The sequence below is a fragment of the Pleurodeles waltl genome, chromosome 9 (genome assembly GCF_031143425.1).
Source record: "Pleurodeles waltl isolate 20211129_DDA chromosome 9, aPleWal1.hap1.20221129, whole genome shotgun sequence".
Classification (NCBI taxonomy): domain Eukaryota; kingdom Metazoa; phylum Chordata; class Amphibia; order Caudata; family Salamandridae; genus Pleurodeles; species Pleurodeles waltl.
In genome coordinates, this window is record NC_090448.1 from 508922890 (window position 1) to 508942856 (window position 19967).

Genomic DNA, 19967 nt, shown 5'->3' on the forward strand with positions numbered 1-19967 from the left:
AACAGTCCACGCATCCACAGTCCAGCCCAGCCATCCATTCTGCCTGTGGTGGATAAGCTGTGCTCCCAGGAGCACGCAGTGCGCTTCTGTCTTGCCCAGTTGCGTGGGTGGAGCGGTGGAGTGAGGGGGGGGGGGGCGCTTGCCGCCCCCTAGGTTTACCTCCTCCGTGAAGTTTGGTGTTCCCCTCCTCGTGGGCGCCCTCCTCACCTTATTATTATTTTTATTCTTTTTTTTTTTTTTTTTTTTTTTTATTCTGATGCTCAAAGTTTCTGGTCCTGGAATCCCCGCTGCCTGCTGAGCCGCCGCCGCTCCGCGTCTGCCCTGCCGGGCCTCCTCACTGCTCCTCCGCCGCCCTTCTCCCCGCCGGCCGGCGAGATCAAAAATGGCGCCCAAGCTCCTCAAGACGGAGTCCCAGGGCGCCCGGCAGTGCAAGACTGCACAATCCTCCACCGGACGCGCCTCCCCTGCTCTCCCAGTCTCAGGCAGGCGGGGAGGCAGGCAGCGGCCGCGCCCGGTGAAATCGCGACCGGGGCCGCAGCCGCAGCTCCCCCGCCTCTCACCGCTCTCTCGGCGCGGGCCGACGAGTCCCAGACTCGCCCCGCGGGGTCCGGAGCGCGCTCGCAGCGCGAGCTGAATGCCCCGGTCTCCCCCAGCCGCGCCGCCGTCCCGGCCGTCCCTGTCAGGCCGCTGGGGGGGCGCCTGCCAGGATATCTCGAAGTGGCCGGGAACGGAGCGCTCGGATCAAGCGACCGTCCCGGCCGCCATCTTGGCTCCTCCCCTGTAAAACATTATCTGCAAAAATTCTTCCATGGCCATAAATTATGTGAAATTTCACACCTGCTAAATCTAAAACCATGTAATGTAATGTCATGAAAATCGCTAATTTTGGAACATTTCTCGAATATAAAAGATCAATTTGCTAGCCATGCCCAGAAGTTAAATCAACAGCTATATACATACAGGGATCTACCTTTTTAAAATTCATGCAGTGTCCATCCTGCTTGAGGGCTCCATTACTGGTCATTGTACTCTTTGGACACTCTGAAGTGCCTAACCAGTGGCTCTCATCAGCTGAGATCCAGGAGACTGTTTCGCTTGCCAGTCACAACTCTGAAGTAAGAATCCACAAAATGTCATAACTGAAAAGTCCCTTCTCCAAGTGACTGTGGGGTGATCTGGACCAAACTGAAAATACTTCCAACAAGTCTTGGATGAATGGAGCGGAACATAAGTAAGCAATGACAGAAGGAGCTCCACAAATGCCTCTCCCTCTCTCTGTCTTATTTTGTCTTCTTTACATGAATTCTGTTTGGTAGCTTAGCTTATCTATAGACAGACCTAAACACACACATCGCAAACATCTCCATTCACCTATTTATATAATGCTTATTTTACATTGAAACTCCAGCAGGATTTAAGTTTTACTACCATATTTTTGGTTACTACATTCGATTTATTTTTGTAAATGTTTTATTTACAATGTTATGGTTGTTCAATGTGTGCTTCTAACAAACAGTCTAAATATTCTGGAATTGAGGCGAGCAAATCATCATATTATTTTTAAAAAATTTCTAGGGAAAGGAGATGTTTTCGGGGACGTGTTTTGGAAAGAAACCACCCTTGCTCACGCATGCGCCAATGTTCGAGCACTGACTTACTGTGATTTACACATCATTAAACGAGAAGCCTTGCTTAAGGTGCTGGACTTTTACACAGCATTTGCTAACTCATTTTCCAGAAATCTGACACTCACCTGCAATCTAAGAAAGAGGGTAAGCACTTTGTACCATTCTTTTTGTAACTGTCTTTTAAATCATGTTTCTATTTTTTGGTGAGGGCGGACAACAATTGCTCCAGGTTTCCAAACTGATTACAAATGCATGTATTGATGATTTGTGCATAGCAGACACTTGCAGAGAAAATACAGACAATCCACTGATTCACAGAAAAGAGCACTTAGGGAGAGATGGGGCGCAGCACAGACCACTGCCCTTTTTTGTTTTGTGAAAGTCTGCCTTATTGAAACAGGTGCACAAAACACATTTGCCTCAGTAATCATCATTACATAACTAAAACCTCATAATACATCAATTATACTATCCAATATACTACCTCCACCACTAAAGTTCCACCCACATACCCCCCCCGCCGCTATAACATTCGGATTGTAGTGCATTTCAACCTTAACTTTGTCTCAAGGTTATGACTGCATGTATTAACCTCTAAACAATCAAACTCCTATCCATAACCTTGAACTTCTTGCCAACCCTTCCTTTCATGTGATTCACCAATGGCAACACCAATCAAAGTTCTGTAAACTCATGCAAAATCTTCCAGGACCCCGCCATGCACCTGTCTCAGTGACAACCAGAACATTGATCCCCTATTGCGTACCTATCCCAACAATGCCACCATAGATGTATTTTTTAAAACTTAAACAGAATAAACCCTCCCTAAGAGTGACAGGAGGGTGGGACTTCAAGATCTCACTAAGGACTCCCTTCCACCAGTCACCAGTCACATATTCCATATATCCCTTGGGCTATGCTAGGCTATTTTAAAGCCCAAAGCACAAAGTGGCAGTTGCTGGACTGCTCCACTCTCCCAAAACCACTGGTGGGCAGATCTCTCTGTGGTCAGCTGCCCCCCAGAGCCCCATTGGGAGAGAGGTGGCACAGCACAGGCCACTGACCACTTTTGTTGTGTGAAGGCAATACACAGCCTATTCAAATGTAGGTAGGGCTCGGCCCAGGGCCTCCCTCTCATCCTCCCAGTGATGGCCCATCCAGGCACTCCTAAGCTCTCTATTGTGTATGGCGGTCTACAAAGAAAACACAAAGCCCAACTGTCAGCTACACCCAATCATGTGAAACTATAGACAGGCTACAGGCACTAAATGGTTAAGGCAGAAAAATGTCAAACTTCTAAAAGTGGCATTTTCAAAATTGCAATAAAAAATCTGACCTCACCACAAGTTAGGGTTTTTTCTTACAATTCCAAAGACACCAAACATGAACTAGTTACCTACTTGCATTTGGAAATTGCAAATTAATACATGTAATACAGAAACTCCAATGTTATCCTATGGGAGGGGTAGGCCCTGCAGAAGTGAAAAATTAATTTACGTTTTTTCACTACCAGGACATATAAAACTTAAAAGTATATGTCCTACTTTTTAAATATATACAGCACCCTGCCCTCTGGGCTGCCAGGCCTATGCTAGAGGTGACTTATATGCATTAAAAATAAAAGATTGATCCTGCAAAAGGTTTCTTTTGCCAGGTTGTAATGACAGTTTAAAAACTGCACACACAGCTTTCAATGACTAGCCTGAAACATATTTAAAGGACTACTTAAGTGAGTGGCACAATAAATGCTGCAGGCCTAATTGGAGCATTTAATTTACAGACCTTGAATACCTATAGTACCACTTTACTAGGGACTTTTAAGTAAATTAAATAATTCATTTGGGGATAAGCCAATATTACCATATTTTAAATGGTGAGCACATGCACGTTAGCATTGGTTAGTAGTGGTAAAGTGTGCAGAGCCCTAAGGCACACAAGATCAGCAAAAATGGAGAAAGAAAGCAGAATGTTGGGAGAGGACCACCCTATAGCTGAAAGGTCTAACAGTCGTTTTTTACAAACCATGTGTCGGTAGCTCCTGATCCTATCACTGGCAGGAGCAGCTATGTTGCTCATGTGGTAACCAGAAGGAGAAACCACTAATCTTAACTGAAGCATAGAAAAAATACTTTTTCCACAGAGAGACCTATTTTCCACATGCAGAACTATATAAACGTTTATAAGTGTCAATACTCTGGTGTTCCATTAACATTCGCAGATATTTGTGCTTTCTGCATTCTCTACGAGAAAATGCTTACCCATTTGAGTACTTCTGTAATTCTTTGAGAATTCGAAGGAAGTTGGACTTTTACCGGAAATTTAGGAGCAACTTTCCTGGAGTAAATTCCTAACATTTCTCAGCTGCTTCTTTGTGAATCGGGTCCCTTTGGTGGAATGGGATGTCCTGGCATTAAATGGAGAATGGTTTATCTCTGTTGAAAGCTAAGAATATTTTATATTGTTCTGGGTACAGACAGATTATTTTTTCCTGATGGTCTCATGTCATCAAGTCAGAAAAAGTGTGGGCCTGGAGCTACCTTGATGACTTCATGCCATCTGTTCAGTTACAAGAATTAGAGAGAGAGAGAGTGGGCCATGAGTAAGCTCTTTAAGCCGCTGGCTTTCACTTTGTTTACACTTTGCTGCGGCTTGGCTGGGCTGTCGGTCAAGGCTATGGTATGTAGCTCATTGATACATTGACCTATTTGTGTTCCTATTAGGTTATGGTGATGGAGCATGATGTAGTTCTGTGGTTAAACTGCATATCTGACATTACAGATAGCTTGCAATTGAGAAGTAGTATGGGCTCTTTGATGTATTTACTTTACTGGTACTATGCTATTTTAACTGCTGATTTATATTTTTAGTTTAGGAAGAGCCTGTTGTTTGAATGCTTTGAAGACACAATGCCATTCAGTAATTGCCCTTACACATTCACTTGTTTTAGTTTTCTGTCATGATAACATGTTTAACTGTGTTCACAAAGGAAAAGCACAAAGGCATGTTTAAAGATTCAACAAAAGTACTGCACATTTATCAAAAATATCTACTGTGCTGCTCATGCTTTTTTAGTACACCAATTACAATAAAAGCTTCATCTGTTGCTTCCTTTTACAAAGAAAACACCCCATCTATGAGTAAAAACTGTGCTTTATTAAGAACAGTACCTTTCCTTCTCCTTAACAGTGCTATGATACTACCAACGCAAATAGAACTCACACAACCACCACCAACTCCCAGACCTCCAATAGAAGCACCATCTGTGCCAACAGTACCACCATCAGCATCACAAATATCACCACAAGTACCTCTACAACCACCACCAGCAATTAAACATCACCACCCTTGCCAACCACACCATCTACAATACCACAATGCCGCTTATACGACTTCTTCACTAATATAGACATGAATGCCACAATACCACCAATACTACCAGTATTAATGCCATTGAAAGCATGCCAATACCACCGTCACCAATTCCAACATCAATATTACCACCTATACCTTGGCGAAAAACCCCAATTACATCTTCAGTACCACCAATGCCACCATTAATACTAGTGCCACCACCACTAATCCCACCACATAAACTACCAATAACACCACCGATGGCACTATCACCAATACCACCACTAACAGTCACAACACCACCAGCACCACCCCACTATCAGCACCACCAGTACCGTTCACACCACCACAATAATATCACCAACATGACCACGAATGCCACACCACCAACACCAGAACAACTACCAGTATGACTTCATCAAGAATATCACCATCAATAAAGACACCAGCAATATCATCAGAAACAATACGATGGCAAAGCCAATGGAACTGCATTTCTGCATGCTTGTGTTTGCATGCATTGTTTAACTGAATTAGACCAAATGGCTTTGTCAATGCTTGTATTAGGGTTTAGGTTTCAGTAAAGGGTAACTCGGTTTAACTCGAAAACTAGCATAACCTATCTTGAATCCTTTAAATGTAACTTCAGATCCTGATCACTGTTCTGCAGATCCCAACTATTTAAATAAGTAGTGTATGTTCCGCAAATATCCCAAGGTTGGAAAGTAAATCAAAACAATTCATATAAGCGAATAATGAAAGGAAATCACAGCACAGTAAATATCCTTTTCGTTTAACCTTTTACGTCGATATAGCGGAGAGAATCCACTGTAGCGCCAAGGGACTCCACTGAGGTGTTTGTTGCGCTACATAAATCACTACAAAAAAATAACATAAAGTCACACTTGCCTTAAACCTGAGTGCATAATCTACAGCCTGTCGTTGTGCTGTTGACAATATTCTGAATTCACTCACAAATTGTTTTGTTTGATTCGCTCGCTGCCTCAGCAAACTCAGTATGTCTTATCTGTTTACACAGAAACGTCGTTTCTCGAAAGAACGTGTCTTCAAAAGCAGCTTTAGTATTCGCATATAATAACCACATTCGTCACTCACCCATGCTTTCCCACTGTTATTCATTACACATATTGCTTTTGAAACTGAATTAAAACGCTTGTAATTAAGTTCAAAGGTATGATTATGACATTTGCGTATGTGAAGTACTTCCTAATAAATACAATTGGCAAATTTTCAGCGTCATAACTATGAGTCTTCGCCTGTTGCAGCCACCAGTCTTTTTGACAGTGTATGTTAAATATGTGCAAATGATTACTACAAAATCGTCCTTTCAAGATCACACCGTATCAAATGAAATAAGCGCTCAGCCTCGGAGAACCCGTTATACTTGTCAGCCCTAGCGCGGTCTAACTCTTCCCCAAACGTATTGCCTTATTCGTCCATTTTTTTGCTGATCTCGTTTTTGTTGTCTTTAGGACTCTGTACACTTTATCGCTGCTAACCAGTGACAGTGCGTGTCCTCACTCCCTAAAACATGGTGACATTGGCTTACCCCCAAGTGGCACATTCAATTTTATTTTTAAGCCCCTAGTACAGTGGTACTACATGCATCCAGGGCCTGTAAATTAAACACTGCTCGTGGGCATGGATGTCAATTCGCAAAAATGCCAGGAGTGGCGAAAGTGACATCACATGCCCTTTGACCTTCACTTTCACTCACAGAAACATACGCATACATTCATCCTTACACAACCCTCTCGAATAAACATACTCACTCTCAAGCACACACACACATCATACATTTTTGATTTACTCAGCTGCCAATGAAGGTCATATTGCAGCTAATTGAAATTAAAGAGTAACAGTAAACCAGCACTCTGCGGGTGCATGGTCAAAATGGCGACTGGAGCGGACGCTTAAGATGGAGCTCCGCTTCAGGCCCGATTAATATTCAACCAAATCTACCCTGCCCAGGCCCCCAGTCACCCTGAATTAAAGCTGACTAGGTCCGGCGAGTGCTGGCCAGACCAAGGACGATATCAGACTGGGTTTGGGCGTGCTATGTGAAGAGAGTGCACAACCACCGCAAGAGAACAGAGCGCAGCAGTCCCATGGATGTTGCTGTACAAGGCAGAGTGAGGGCGTCTACGCGAGGCCCTTGCTGGAGCACACCGTACGGCCACCTTCCAACAGTCGCTGCGGAAAGTTGAACGTGGAAACCAAGACACGACCACTGCGGACGAGGTGCCGGGGACACAGGCACTGACGGTGAGGCTGACATGAACCTCGGAGATTGCAGCGAACAACGATGCTGGAGTCGACGCTGAGACCAGCGGCACACCACCGAGTGCCACAGCGGTTACAATTGTGGTCTGAAGACATTAGGTGGAGCAACACGAGACAAAGTGGTGAGTCTGAGGAGCTAAGACATTCTAAAGAGGCTGACGATGGCGACTGGGTCCCGAACTGAGAGATGGGCGCATTCTGCATTCAACATTTTGAGTAGCTTTCACCGCAGGAGGGAAATGACCATAGTCCCGGAAATGAAGATCGTGCTGCACAATAAGACTGACCTGCCTTGACACTGGGCGGTGCAGGGCCACTATTGAGAAAGGACGAGCTGTCTCAATAGGACCCACACCAAAAACAGAGGCCCCAGGGACCCCAACTGAGAGCATCAACTTCACTGAAAAAACACCTGCAGTTCATGGCCCACTCCACGGACATTAAACTAGAGACCAGAAGACAGGTGGAGCGGTGAGGCCCACCTCTGAAGGAGCTGGAAATGTATGGAGCAACATAGAGGGGACGGACCCCTAGAGACAGCTACCAGAGCATATAAGACACCCCAGGCGTATTGAAAACTGAGCATTTAAGAAACCCCTGGGGTATTGAACCCGAACACCACAATACTGAGAAGACTGCCAACGGTGAACCAGGAACTGTGGGCACAGAATTACCGGAGCGAAATATGGTGAAGCCCAATAAAGTAGAGCTCCCCTTACCATTAGGATAGGCCCTGCTGGCAACAACCGTAGCCATGGGAGAAGACGGAGCCATTCTCCAACAGATGAACACCATGCTTCAAACTCATTCCGGACAATTGGAGAAAGTCCTGCAAGCAGTACTAGACACTAAAAGTGGCTTACAAACTAAGATTGCATCTGTGTCACAGGAAGTTAATTTACTTTGAGTGGACCAACGCAAATTGGCAGATACAGGAGATCATCTCTGGCGACCTTGTAGCCTACAGTACAGGAACTCCGCAGCACGGTAACGCAATTACAGACAGAAGTGGCTTCCCTGCAGTGCAAGGCCGAAGATGCAGAAGGGAGATCACTGAGGAGATCACTGAGTCTTACAACTTCCGATTACTGGGGTTCCTGGAACGCGCGGAGGAACCCAATGCCGAACTCTTTCTGGAACAGTGGTTGACGACCAAGGTACTGGAGATCAAGGTGCCAGCTTTCTTCTCCATCGAAAGAGCACACAAAATCCCTGACAGACCACCCCCACCCGGTGCCCCACCCAGGCCACTGATAGCCGGCCTCCTCAACTACTGTGATCAAAACCTCATCCTGCAGACCTTTTGGACAAAGGGTCCATGGATATTCGAAAACGCCACCATTACAGCCTATCCTGATAACACACTCCAGGTACAGCGCAGGAGAAGCTCATACACAAAGGTCAAACAACTCCTGCGCAAACATGGTATCAAATATGCACTGCTCTTTCCAGCGACACTAAGAGTGACAGACAGAGAGAAAACTCACATTTTCCCAACCCCAGAAGATGTCTGGACATTGCTGCATGCTAAAGGCTTGACACAATTGACACAAGAGGGACCTCAACCCAAGGGAAGACTGACCCCTGACGCAAAAGGAGACTGGGTGACAGGGTGCGACCGACGAAAGCTCAAACAGAAGAAATTCAAGCCCAAGTACTACTGGAAGCCACATAGTTCATGTCCAATCTCTTCACAATTCTACAGGAGGGCCTCACCTCCGATATTGCTTCTTCAGAGGGTCATTCAAATGTTAGGACAACCAGCTCTAAACAGGGGCCAGATATCACCCCACGCACAGCAGATGATTTGTAACCACACTACTATGGCTGGCACTGACTGTGACTTAAATGGAGAATCCACTCCATAAACGTGGGGACTAGATTCATGTATGCTAGAAGCACTAATGAATAACCTCGCTGCAACAACAATTGACCGTCCTTATTGACTTAAGGAACCCAAAAACACTTATACCCAAAGACACTGGTTCACGTCAGTGGCATAAAGCCACGCCTGTAGAACTCTCACTGCATCGAGGCGATGGCCACCAGTGTTCGACAGACGCACCTAGCAGCCACAGCTGGATAGGGGTGCGGAGTATAAGGACTCGGCTAATAATGGGAGCAGGCCGGATCAAAGCCACAAACACCATCCAGATACCAGCACTCCCATCATGACTTTCCGAATGGGCGAAAAAACATCCCACAACAGTTAAGTTTTTTGCTATGTTCGGCGGGGTGGCTGCAGGCCTGTTGGCCACCAGCCCAGAAGGTTCGATGTTGTTGGGGAATTGTTAGTTCACACAAAGTTCTTGATGCAGACATGGGGAGCCGGAAAGAAAAAGGGACACAGGGACAAAGGAAGGGAAAATACCTGAGGCACTAAACAATCAAGCAGAACTAGACATCAGACATGAACCACAGGCACATAATGCAACATACACACTCAGAATCACATGGGAGCTACTCAGTACAATATACTGACATGGAATCTGAAGGGAATGGCAGCACCTAACAAACAACAACTCACCTTCATTAAACAAAACAAAATACAGGTAACGATGATCCAAGAAACACACCTTACAGCTGAGGAACTAAACAACCTCAAAACTAAACGGAGAGGCCGGGCCTATGGCACAACAGTGTCATCGTTCACAAGGGGAATACTGATTTGGGTGGCCCCCAAGGTCCCTTATACGGCAGAGCACCTCACTATAGATAGAGAGGGCAGATATCTGCTGGTAAAAGGCTTTTTAGATGGAGCGCCCCTGGCTCTAGCTGATATATATGCCCCCAACTCAAAACCCAAAGAATTCCTAACATCCATCACACCTACCCTCTTCCAGGATCCCACTGTCCCTTGCATATTGGGTGGTGATTTTAACTGTGTCCAGGACATGGAGATGGACAGGTCCCATCCCCCCTTGCCTGGCATACCCAGCAGAACCCTGGCACAGGGATTTAACTCTTGGATGTCAGACAGAGGACTATGGCCCTCATTCCGACCCTGGTGGTCTAAGACCGCCAGGGCCGCGGGCAACGGAAGCACCGCCAACAGGCTGGCGGTGCTTCAGTGCCCATTCTGACCGTGGCGGTAAAGCCGGGGTCAGAAAAGGGGATCCCCTGGCTGGGCTGAACCTCCATGGCGGCGTTCCCGCCAGCCTGTTTCTGGCGGTTTTGACCGCCAGGAACAGGATGGCGGGAACGGGTGTCGTGGGGCCCCTGGGGGCCCCTGCACTGCAAATGCCACTGGCATGGGCAGTGCAGGGGCCCCCTAACAGGGCCCCAGCATGATTTTCACTGTCTGCATAGCAGACAGTGAAAATCGCGACGGGTGCAACTGCACCCGTCGCACCCCTGCAACACCGCCGGCTCCATTCGGAGCCGGCCTCTGTGTTGCAGGGCCTTTCCTGCTGGGCCAGCGGGCACTACCTTGGCGGGCGCCCGCTGGCCCAGCGGGAAAGTCAGAATGGCCTCCGCGGTCTTCTGACCGCGGAGCGGCCATTTGGCGGTTCCCGCCAGGCGGGCGGCGTCCGCCGCCCGCCCGGGTCAGAATGACCCCCTATATGACATATGGTGATTACAACATCCATAGGAGTTTGAATACTCCTTTTACTCCCCAGTACACAGACTGCATATTAGGATAGGTTTAATTCTAGGCCCAACACGCTTGGCGTAGGACATCCTGCAGGCAGAATATTTAGCCAGGACACTATCTGATCACTGTCCGTTAAGGGTTGAACTACAATGGGGCAGACCGCGCACGAGCATGCCATTGTGGTGAATGCAGCCTACCATACTTACAGATCCACCATTCCACCAAGAGTTAGCTGACTGCATTGTAAGATACTTCGAACATAATAAGAGAACCGCTTTATCGTGAGCAGTGACATGGGACGCGCACAAGGTGGTGGTACGAGGACACTGCCTCTCAGCCATGGGGGGAGTCCGGCACATCTTAACACCTGAATTGACCACATTAGAGATGGACCTGCGTGCACTAGAACGCGAGGTGGCGCGAGGCACCACAGACCCCAACACACTTCGTGAATTACAAGCATGACACAAAGATGTGGACTCGCGGCTACGACAGCATTACTACCGGCACTATATCACCAGACTACACATCTAGGGAGATCGATCTAGCAGGATGTTAGCATGGCTAACTCGCGGCAACCAAAATTATACCCCAGTAGGGGCACTAGGACTAGAGACAGGAATGGCGGTCAATTCCCAGGCATCTATAACTGATGCCTTCAGAGACACTACCCTACACTATACACAGAGGGGCCTGCTCCTTCCTCAGCTCAGTTAGAATGCTTTTTCACTAACCTCCCTTTGACCCAGCTTACTCTTCTTCAAAAGATGGAGCTCGATGAGTCCCTCGACATAGATGAGATTCGGACTGCACTGCACCAACAAGGCCACAATAGAGCGGCTGGAACTGATGGACTGTCAGCTAAATATTACTCCACCTTCACCGTACACCTTGCTGGCCCACTCTTGGAAGTGTTACAAGAAGCAAAACAGCGGAATAGTCTTACAGACTCACAACATGAGGCACTCATAGTAGTATACCTAAACCAGGCCTAAACCAGGCCGGGACCCACAAGACGTGTGCTCATATAGACCGATATCATTGTTTAATTTAGACTGTAAGATACCCGGTAAAGTTTTGGCCAATTGCTCACACTCCATGATTGGCCATTTGTTCCACGAAGACCAGTCAGGCATCATCCCGGGTACACCTTCCTGAATATCACAAGGCTATCGCGCCTACTGAAAGTATCCTCTCATGGGGAGTACGACAGAGTATTAGTGTCACTGAATATAGAAAAGGTCTTCAACACCTTTGGATGGCCTTTCTTGAAGGAGACACAGCAACACCTAGGTTTTGGTGACAACTTTAGGGACTGGATAAACATCATGCACTCTAAACCCACAGTCTGAGTGAAAACTGGCCGAATAATTTCTGAGAGCTTCCCAAACTGCTGCAGCACACGGCAGGGATGTCCACTATTGCCACTCTTATTCGTGATGGGAATCAAACCCCTGGCAGCCCATCTCCGATTGCATGCACAGCAGTGGGGGATCCTGGACCTAGGTATTCCACACATTATTTCCCTCTATGCAGACAACGCATTAATATATCCACACAAGTGCACGTCCACACTACCGGAAGTCATGAAAATACTAGACTTTACCCTGCTTTGCAGGCAGGTCGCTCCCAGCTCCGCTGCCCAGCTCCACCTCCTCACCGTTCTGTTCTCTTTGTGTCCATCTCTTTGTTCCAGCTTCCCCAGCCGCTGCGTCCCCTGCGGCCCCTCCCACCTCCCCCCTCCACATCACCGTTCCGTTCCCTTTGTTTCCTTCTCTCCGTTCCAGCTTCCCCTGCCGCTGCGTCCCCTGCGGCCCCTCCCGCCTCCCCCCTCCACCTCACCGTTCCGTTCCCTTTGCTTCCTTCTCTCCGTTCCATCTTCCCCAGCCGCTGCGTCCCCTGCGGCCCCACCCCCCTAGCCTTCCCATTCAACCAGCCATCCCTCCTCCCAGCTGCCACTCCCTCCTCCCCCATTTATAGAAGCCAGGACGCGGTAACCAGGAGCAACCCTTTACCCTGCTTTGCAGGCAGGTCGCTCCCCGCTCCGCCGCCCAGCTCCACCTCCTCACCGCTCCGTTCCCTTTGTGTCCATCTCTTCGTTCCAGCTTCCCCAGCTGCTGCGACCCCTGCTGCCCCTCCCACCCCCCCACCACCTCACCGTTCCGTTCCCTTTGTATCCATCTCTTCGTTCCAGCTTCCCCAAACGCGGTGTCCCCTGCGGACCCTCCCGCCTCCCCCCTCCACCTCACTGTTCCTTTCCCTTTGTTTTCTTCTCTCCGTTCCAGCTTCCCCAGCTGCTGCGTCCCCTGCGGCCCCTCCCGCCTCCCCCTCCACCTCACCGTTCCGTTCCCTTTGTTTCCTTCTCTCCATTTCAGCTTCCCCAGCTGCTGCGTCCCCTGCGGCCCCTCTCACCTCCCCCCTCCACCTCATCGTTCCATTCCCTTTATTTCCTTCTCTCAGTTTCAGCTTCCCCAGCCGCTGCGTCCCCTGCGTCCCCTGCGGCCCCACCCCCCTAGCCTTCCCATTCGTCCAGCCCTCCCTCCTCCCAGCTGCCACTCCCTCCCTCCCCCATTTATGGAAGCCACAACGCGGTAACGAGGAGCAACCCTTTACCCTGCTTTGCAGGCAGGTCGCTCCCCGCTCCGCCGCACAGCGCCACCTCCTCACCGTTCTGTTCCCTTTGTGTCCATCTCTTCGTTCCAGCTTCCCCAGCCGCTGTGTCCCCTGTGGGACCTCCCGCCTCCCCCCTCCACCTCACCATTCCTTTCCCTTTGTTTTCTTCTCTCCGTTCCAGCTTCGCCAGCCGCTGCGTACCCTGCGTCCCCTGCGGCCCCTCCCGCTTCCCCCTCCACCTCACCGTTCCGTTCCCTTTGTTTCCTTCTTTCTGTCCCAGCTTCCCCAGCCACTGCATCCCCTGCGGCCCCACCCCCCTAGCCTTCCCATTCGTCCAGCCCTCCCTCCTCCCAGCTGCCACTCCCTCCCTCCCCCCATTTATGGAAGCCGCAACACGGACGTGCTGCTGGCGTGCCAAGCCCGTCTGCGCCCGTCCACGCCAAGACCACGACCAGCATCAGTCCCCCTGGCCCTCGCAGACAAGCCTACTCTCCCCTCATCCTCCACTCACTCAACCCATGCCCTCGCCCCACCTGCACCCTTTCCAGCCCCACACACACTCATGGCCCCTTCACTTGCCACACCTGTCATTTTTCCTGCTCCTCCTCCCTCACACCACACACCAACCACAGCGACCCCCCTGACAACACACACAACTCTCCCAACGCAGCACACACCTGCTCTGCCCCCACCCCCACCAACCAGCCCCACAGCACACCACCCCACAACCAGAACACACCCCCCAACAACACCCTCATGCACCACACCACCGCCACCCTCCAAACCACCTCAACTGCCTGCTCCTCAACACCCGCTCCCTTCACAAACATGCCATAGAACTCTGGGACCTCATCACATCACACTCACCCGACATCGCCTTCCTCACGGAAACCTGGACCAACCCCCTCCTCAGAACCTGACATAGCCATCACCACCCCCAAGGGATACAAACTCCAACGCAAAGACCGCCTCAACAGGCCAGGGGGTGGCATCGCCATCCTACACAGGGACACCATCAAAGTCACCACCAGCTCCCAAGACAGTATTGACAACACAGAACACATGCACTTCCTAATCCACATTGACAACAACTCCACCCTCAGAGGTACACTAATCTACAGACCACCAGGACCACATCCCGCCTTCTGCGACACCATCGCCGACTCCATCAGCTCGCACGCCCTCACCTCCACAGACTACATCCTCCTCAGTGATTTCAACATTCACCTGGAGAACCCACAAGACCACAACTCAACATCCCTCATTGACAACCTCACCAACCTCAGACTCAAACAACTGGTCACAGCACCCACCCACTCAGCAGGACACACGCTCGACGCAATTTTCACCTCAAGCCAACACATAGCCTACACCCACACCACCGAACTCCTCTGGACTGACCACCACTGCGTCCACTTCTTCTTCGCCAAACCCCCCACACACCACCATCAACACACCACACCCTACCGCATGTGGGACAAGATCCCCACAGAACGCCAGAACTCCCAACTGTCTCACAACCCCCCTCCACTCCAACAACCCTAACACAGGAGCCCACAACCTCTCAAAATGGATCACCACCTGCGCAGACACACTAGCCCCCCTCAGAAAACCCATTGCCACCGCAACATCAAGAACGCCCCATGGTTCACCCCCGAACTCCAAGCGCAAATGCCACCAAGCGGAGAAAATATGGTGACAAGAAACCTCTACAACCAACTTCTCCACCCTCAAAGCCACCATTCGCACTCATCACGAACTCATCCGCATCGCCAAAAGAGACCACTACAAGGCACGCCTTGACAACAACTCCCAAAACAGCGAAGAACTCTTCACCATCATTAATGAACTAGCCAAACCCAAAGCCAGCAACATAGACCCTTCACACACACAGCCCTATGTGACGCCCTCTCCAACCACTTCCACCACAAAATCCTGGACATCCACAACAGCTTCATACCACACACACCCCCCACACACACCCCTCACTCACCCAACTCAACCCCCACTCATGATCACCCCACCACACTCACCACCTGGGCCCCCACCACACACGAAGAAACCGAAAAAACCATGAACTCCATCCGCTCCGAATCCCCCTCCAACCCCTGCCCACATCGCATCTAAAACAAAGCCAGCCCAACCATCGCCCCCATACTCCGTGACATAATCAACTCCTCCTTTGACTCCGCCACCTACCCAGACCCCTGGAAGCACGCGGAAATCACTGCTCTCCTAAAAAAAAAAAAAGCCGACCCAGAGATCCTCTCCAACTATAACCCCATCTCCCTCCTCCCCTTCCCCGCCAAGGTTGCAGAGAAACTAGTCAACACCCGCCTATCCCACTACCTCAAAGAAAACAACACTCTTGACCCCTCACAATCCGGGTTGCGCAAGAACCACAGCACAGAAACCGCCCTCATCGCATGCACTGACGACATTAGGATCAAAGTCGACAAAGGCGAGACCGTCGCACTCATCCTCCTAGACCTCTCCGCAGCCTTTGACACTGTCTGCCACCACACACTCCGCACACGCCTCCACAACATAGGAATTCGCCACAAACCCTTAGACTGGCTCACCTCCTTCCTCAGTGACCGGACCCAGAGAGTCCGCCTCCCACCTTTCCACTCCACCACCACCAAGATCATCTGCGGAGTCCCCCAATGGTCCTCTTTCAGCCCCACACTCTTCAACATTTACATGATCTCCCTAGCCAACATCCTACGATCACAACGAATCACTATCCTATCCTACGCAGATGACACCCAACTCATCCACTCCCTCACCCGCAACCCGACCACCGCCAAAACCAACCTACACGCAGCTCTCCTCGACACCGCCAACTGGATGACAACTAACCACCTCAAGCTTAACTCCAACAAAACTGAGATCATCATCTTCCGCCCCAACAAAACCATATGGGACGACTCCTGGTGGCCCACCGCCCTAGGACCCGCACCCACCCCGGCAAACCACGCACGCAACCTCGGCATCATCCTGGACCCCTCCCTCTCCATGACACATAAATCAATGCCCTTACCTCCTCCTGCTTCCTCACACTCCGCACTCTAAAAAAATCCTTCAAATAGATTCCCCCAGAGACCAGGAGGACAGTCACCCATGCACTCATCACACTCGTCAGCAGCAGACTAGACTACAGTAACGCCCTCTACGCCGGCACCACACTCAAACTCACACGCAAATTCCAGAGAATCCAGAACACAGCTGCGCACCTCGTCCTTGGCCTCCCCCGCCACGAACGAATCTCACCACACCTCAAAACCCTTCACTGGCTCCCCATAAACAAGAGAATCACATTCAAGATCCTCATCCACGCAGACAAATCCCTCCACAACACCGGCCCGACATACCTCAACGAAAGAGTGAACTTTCACACTCCCACCCGCAACCTCCGATCAGAAAACCTCGCCCTAGCCACAGTCCCCCGCATCCAACGCACCACCACAGGAGGCAGGTCCTTCTCCTACCTCGCCCCCAAAACCTGGAACTCCCTCCCCACCAACCTCTGCAAAACCAAAGACCTCCTGCTCTTCAGAAAAAACCTCAAAACATGGTTGTTCGAACAGTGACCCTCCTGTCCCCCAAACGCCTTGAGACCCTCACGGGTGAGTAGTGCACTTTAGAAATTCTTTTGATTTGATTTGATTTGATTTAGACATGTTCAGGGATCTATCTGGCCTAAAGATGAACTGGGTGAAGTCATGTTTGTTCCCATTAAACCCCATTCCAGAGCAATTGTGGCTTGATCTCCCAGAGTACTGATTATCATGGTATCATGTTACCCTCAAGTAACCTAGGTATTCAAATATACAATAATACAGAGGATCTCATGGAAGGCAACCTGGGGTGGGTGATACGTTCAATTCGGGGATCACTGCTTTTCTGGGGATCATTACCACAATCACTCTTAGGGCGAGTGGCAATCGCAAAGATGATAATACACTCCAACTGTTGTATTACTTTACGGCATTACTACTGATACTACCCAGCTCTTTGTTCTGTCTCCTTAATGGCCTGATGGTGGAATTATTATGGGGGAACACAAGATGCAGGGTTGCCCTAACTATAATGCATAGACCACTTGAAGAAGGGGACGAGGCATGCCTAATTTTGAGTTATACTACGCAGCGACGCAACTACAATGGGCATTGCTCTGGCTTCGTGCAACCTCAACAGCAGAGAAAATAATGGTACAGTGCAGACTAGGTCAAACTGACGTGGCTGCATGGATGACATATTACGCATGCCCTCCCATACACAGTAATAACCTAATGGACATGGCCCGAGTGTGCGGACGCAGATTTACATGACTAGAAACCCCCACCACCACCCTATGCCCCAATTGCTGGGCGTGCAAGGAAAAAGGGCTTTGAATACACACCACACACTGGGGCCGTGGTATGTGGCAGGTCTTATCAAGATCGGGGACCTCTTTAAAGAAGGCACACTCAGGACATAAGAGGAAATAGAAAACACTCACAATTTAGGCCCAGGCCAGTTTCTAACATAGTGCGTTATAAGAAAGCTCATACAGAACACATGGCGGAACGGTGAAACGGAGCCTCCAACATCACCTGTACTACATTTACTATTGTCTAACCCAGAAAAAGAGAAGCTGGTATCCCTGCTGTACAATATCATCCTAGGAAACAGCGGCACAGGTCAGATGGGAGCAAGAGCTAGATGGGAGGGAGCCATATCACATCCACTGTCACATTCCGATTGGACCAAAGCACTCCAACAAGTAAAAAATATGTCCTGCAACCCCAGATTCTGTTACACTCAATTCATTTATTTACATTGAGCTTATTGATCCCTCATCGACTCAACTGCATGTTCCCACACTCGACCCACACATACCCCCGCTGGGGAGATCAGCAAGCCACCTCCTATCATATGATATGGACATGCCCACCCATAAAAAGGGCCTGCCATGAAATAGTTACACTAACGGAGGAACTAACGAGTCACCAACTGTACCCTACTCTGGAATCCTGCTTATTAGACATCCGCACCAAAAAGAAGGGTGATAAACAGTTACATAGATTGATAGACCTGGCTTTCGTCCTCTTTAAACCTCTACCGTCAATACAATGGAAAGCACCAGCCACTCCAGATATCAAAAAATGACTAAGAGACGTGTTGCAATGGGCTGGAGCCGAGGCTCAGGTGCTTAGATCACTGAATGACAGGGGCGGGATATTAGTGGGGCGAGAGCATTTGGACACTTACCTGGTTCAGACTGAAGCCAAAAATGACTGACACCCTCCCTGAATCACAATGCATGCCATTAAAACCAAGAACACCTGACAACCATGCAACACACCACAGGAACACACTCAATCATAGGTGACACACAACCTAGTTATATACACCCTCATAGTTCAACTTGGAAAATCGTGTCACTCACAGAGACGCAACATATCATGCCACACAATGTTGATCAAAATCAGGGTGGATTAGTGAGTTAGGTATCACACTCACACCCAGGCATCATGACAGTAACTGGGCAGTAACACACCTTCGAATCGACACACGAGACTGTTGACACAGAATATGAACAACATACACATACCATCCAAAACACAACTAACACCTATGCACAGCATTAAGAAAATGGAAGAATACAAACTGCAAAATGTAGGCATGCAATGCCAAAAAAGGAATACCATTTATCTTTACCAGACACCACAGAAACTCAGGCCCCTCTCCCTTCCCCCACAAACCCTTGTTACTGATAAACTACACACCCATACAAACAATGTGCACCCAATGTACTGCATCAGTTTGAAATGTTGTAATGATCAAAATAAAAAAGATTTTTTTTAAAAACAGCACTCTGCACTGCATCACCAGGGAGACGAACTTGAGACACTGCAATACATCCTAGTCAGAGTAAGCCTACACACTACCCTGTATTCTATGGACGAAAACACAGTACACTTTACTACATCCTATTGAAAATAACCTTGTACACTATACTGTATCCTAGGGACTTTAAACTGGCCCACTGTACTACATTGTAGTTAATGTAGTGCAGCACATTGCACTGCATACTAGGGTTTTTAACCATGCACATTGTATAATGTCTAGTGAGAGTAACCCAGTGCTCTGCATTGGCTCCTAGGGTCAGTAACCTGACATTCTGACACATTGAAATCCAGCGCTCTGCATTTCTTCCTGTGGACACCAACCTGGAACACTGTACTACACTAATTGTAAACAATATAATATAATTATGTTAATGTAATATCACTCACTATTAGCGTAACAAATAATTGACATAAAACAAAGAGACTGGTGCCCCAACTAACATCCATAAGGACAAGCTGCCACTGTGTTCCTGGCACTGATTTTATATCAGTTATGACACAAGCAGTGCTCATGTGTTGTTAACATTGTCATTACCACATCAGGGGAATAAATATACCAGGACCAGTATCAGCACTGCC

General features: G+C 48.9%; 1 protein-coding gene across 1 annotated transcript in view; it reads left to right on the forward strand.

The window, feature by feature from the left end:
* KCNH5 (potassium voltage-gated channel subfamily H member 5) overlaps positions 1–19967 on the forward strand; it is a 703848-nt gene that overhangs the window by 632636 nt on the left and 51245 nt on the right. Inside the window, exon 11 of the mRNA XM_069207374.1 lies at positions 1576–1772. Coding sequence (XP_069063475.1) covers positions 1576–1772 — 197 coding nt within the window. The remainder of the gene's footprint in view (positions 1–1575; positions 1773–19967) is intronic.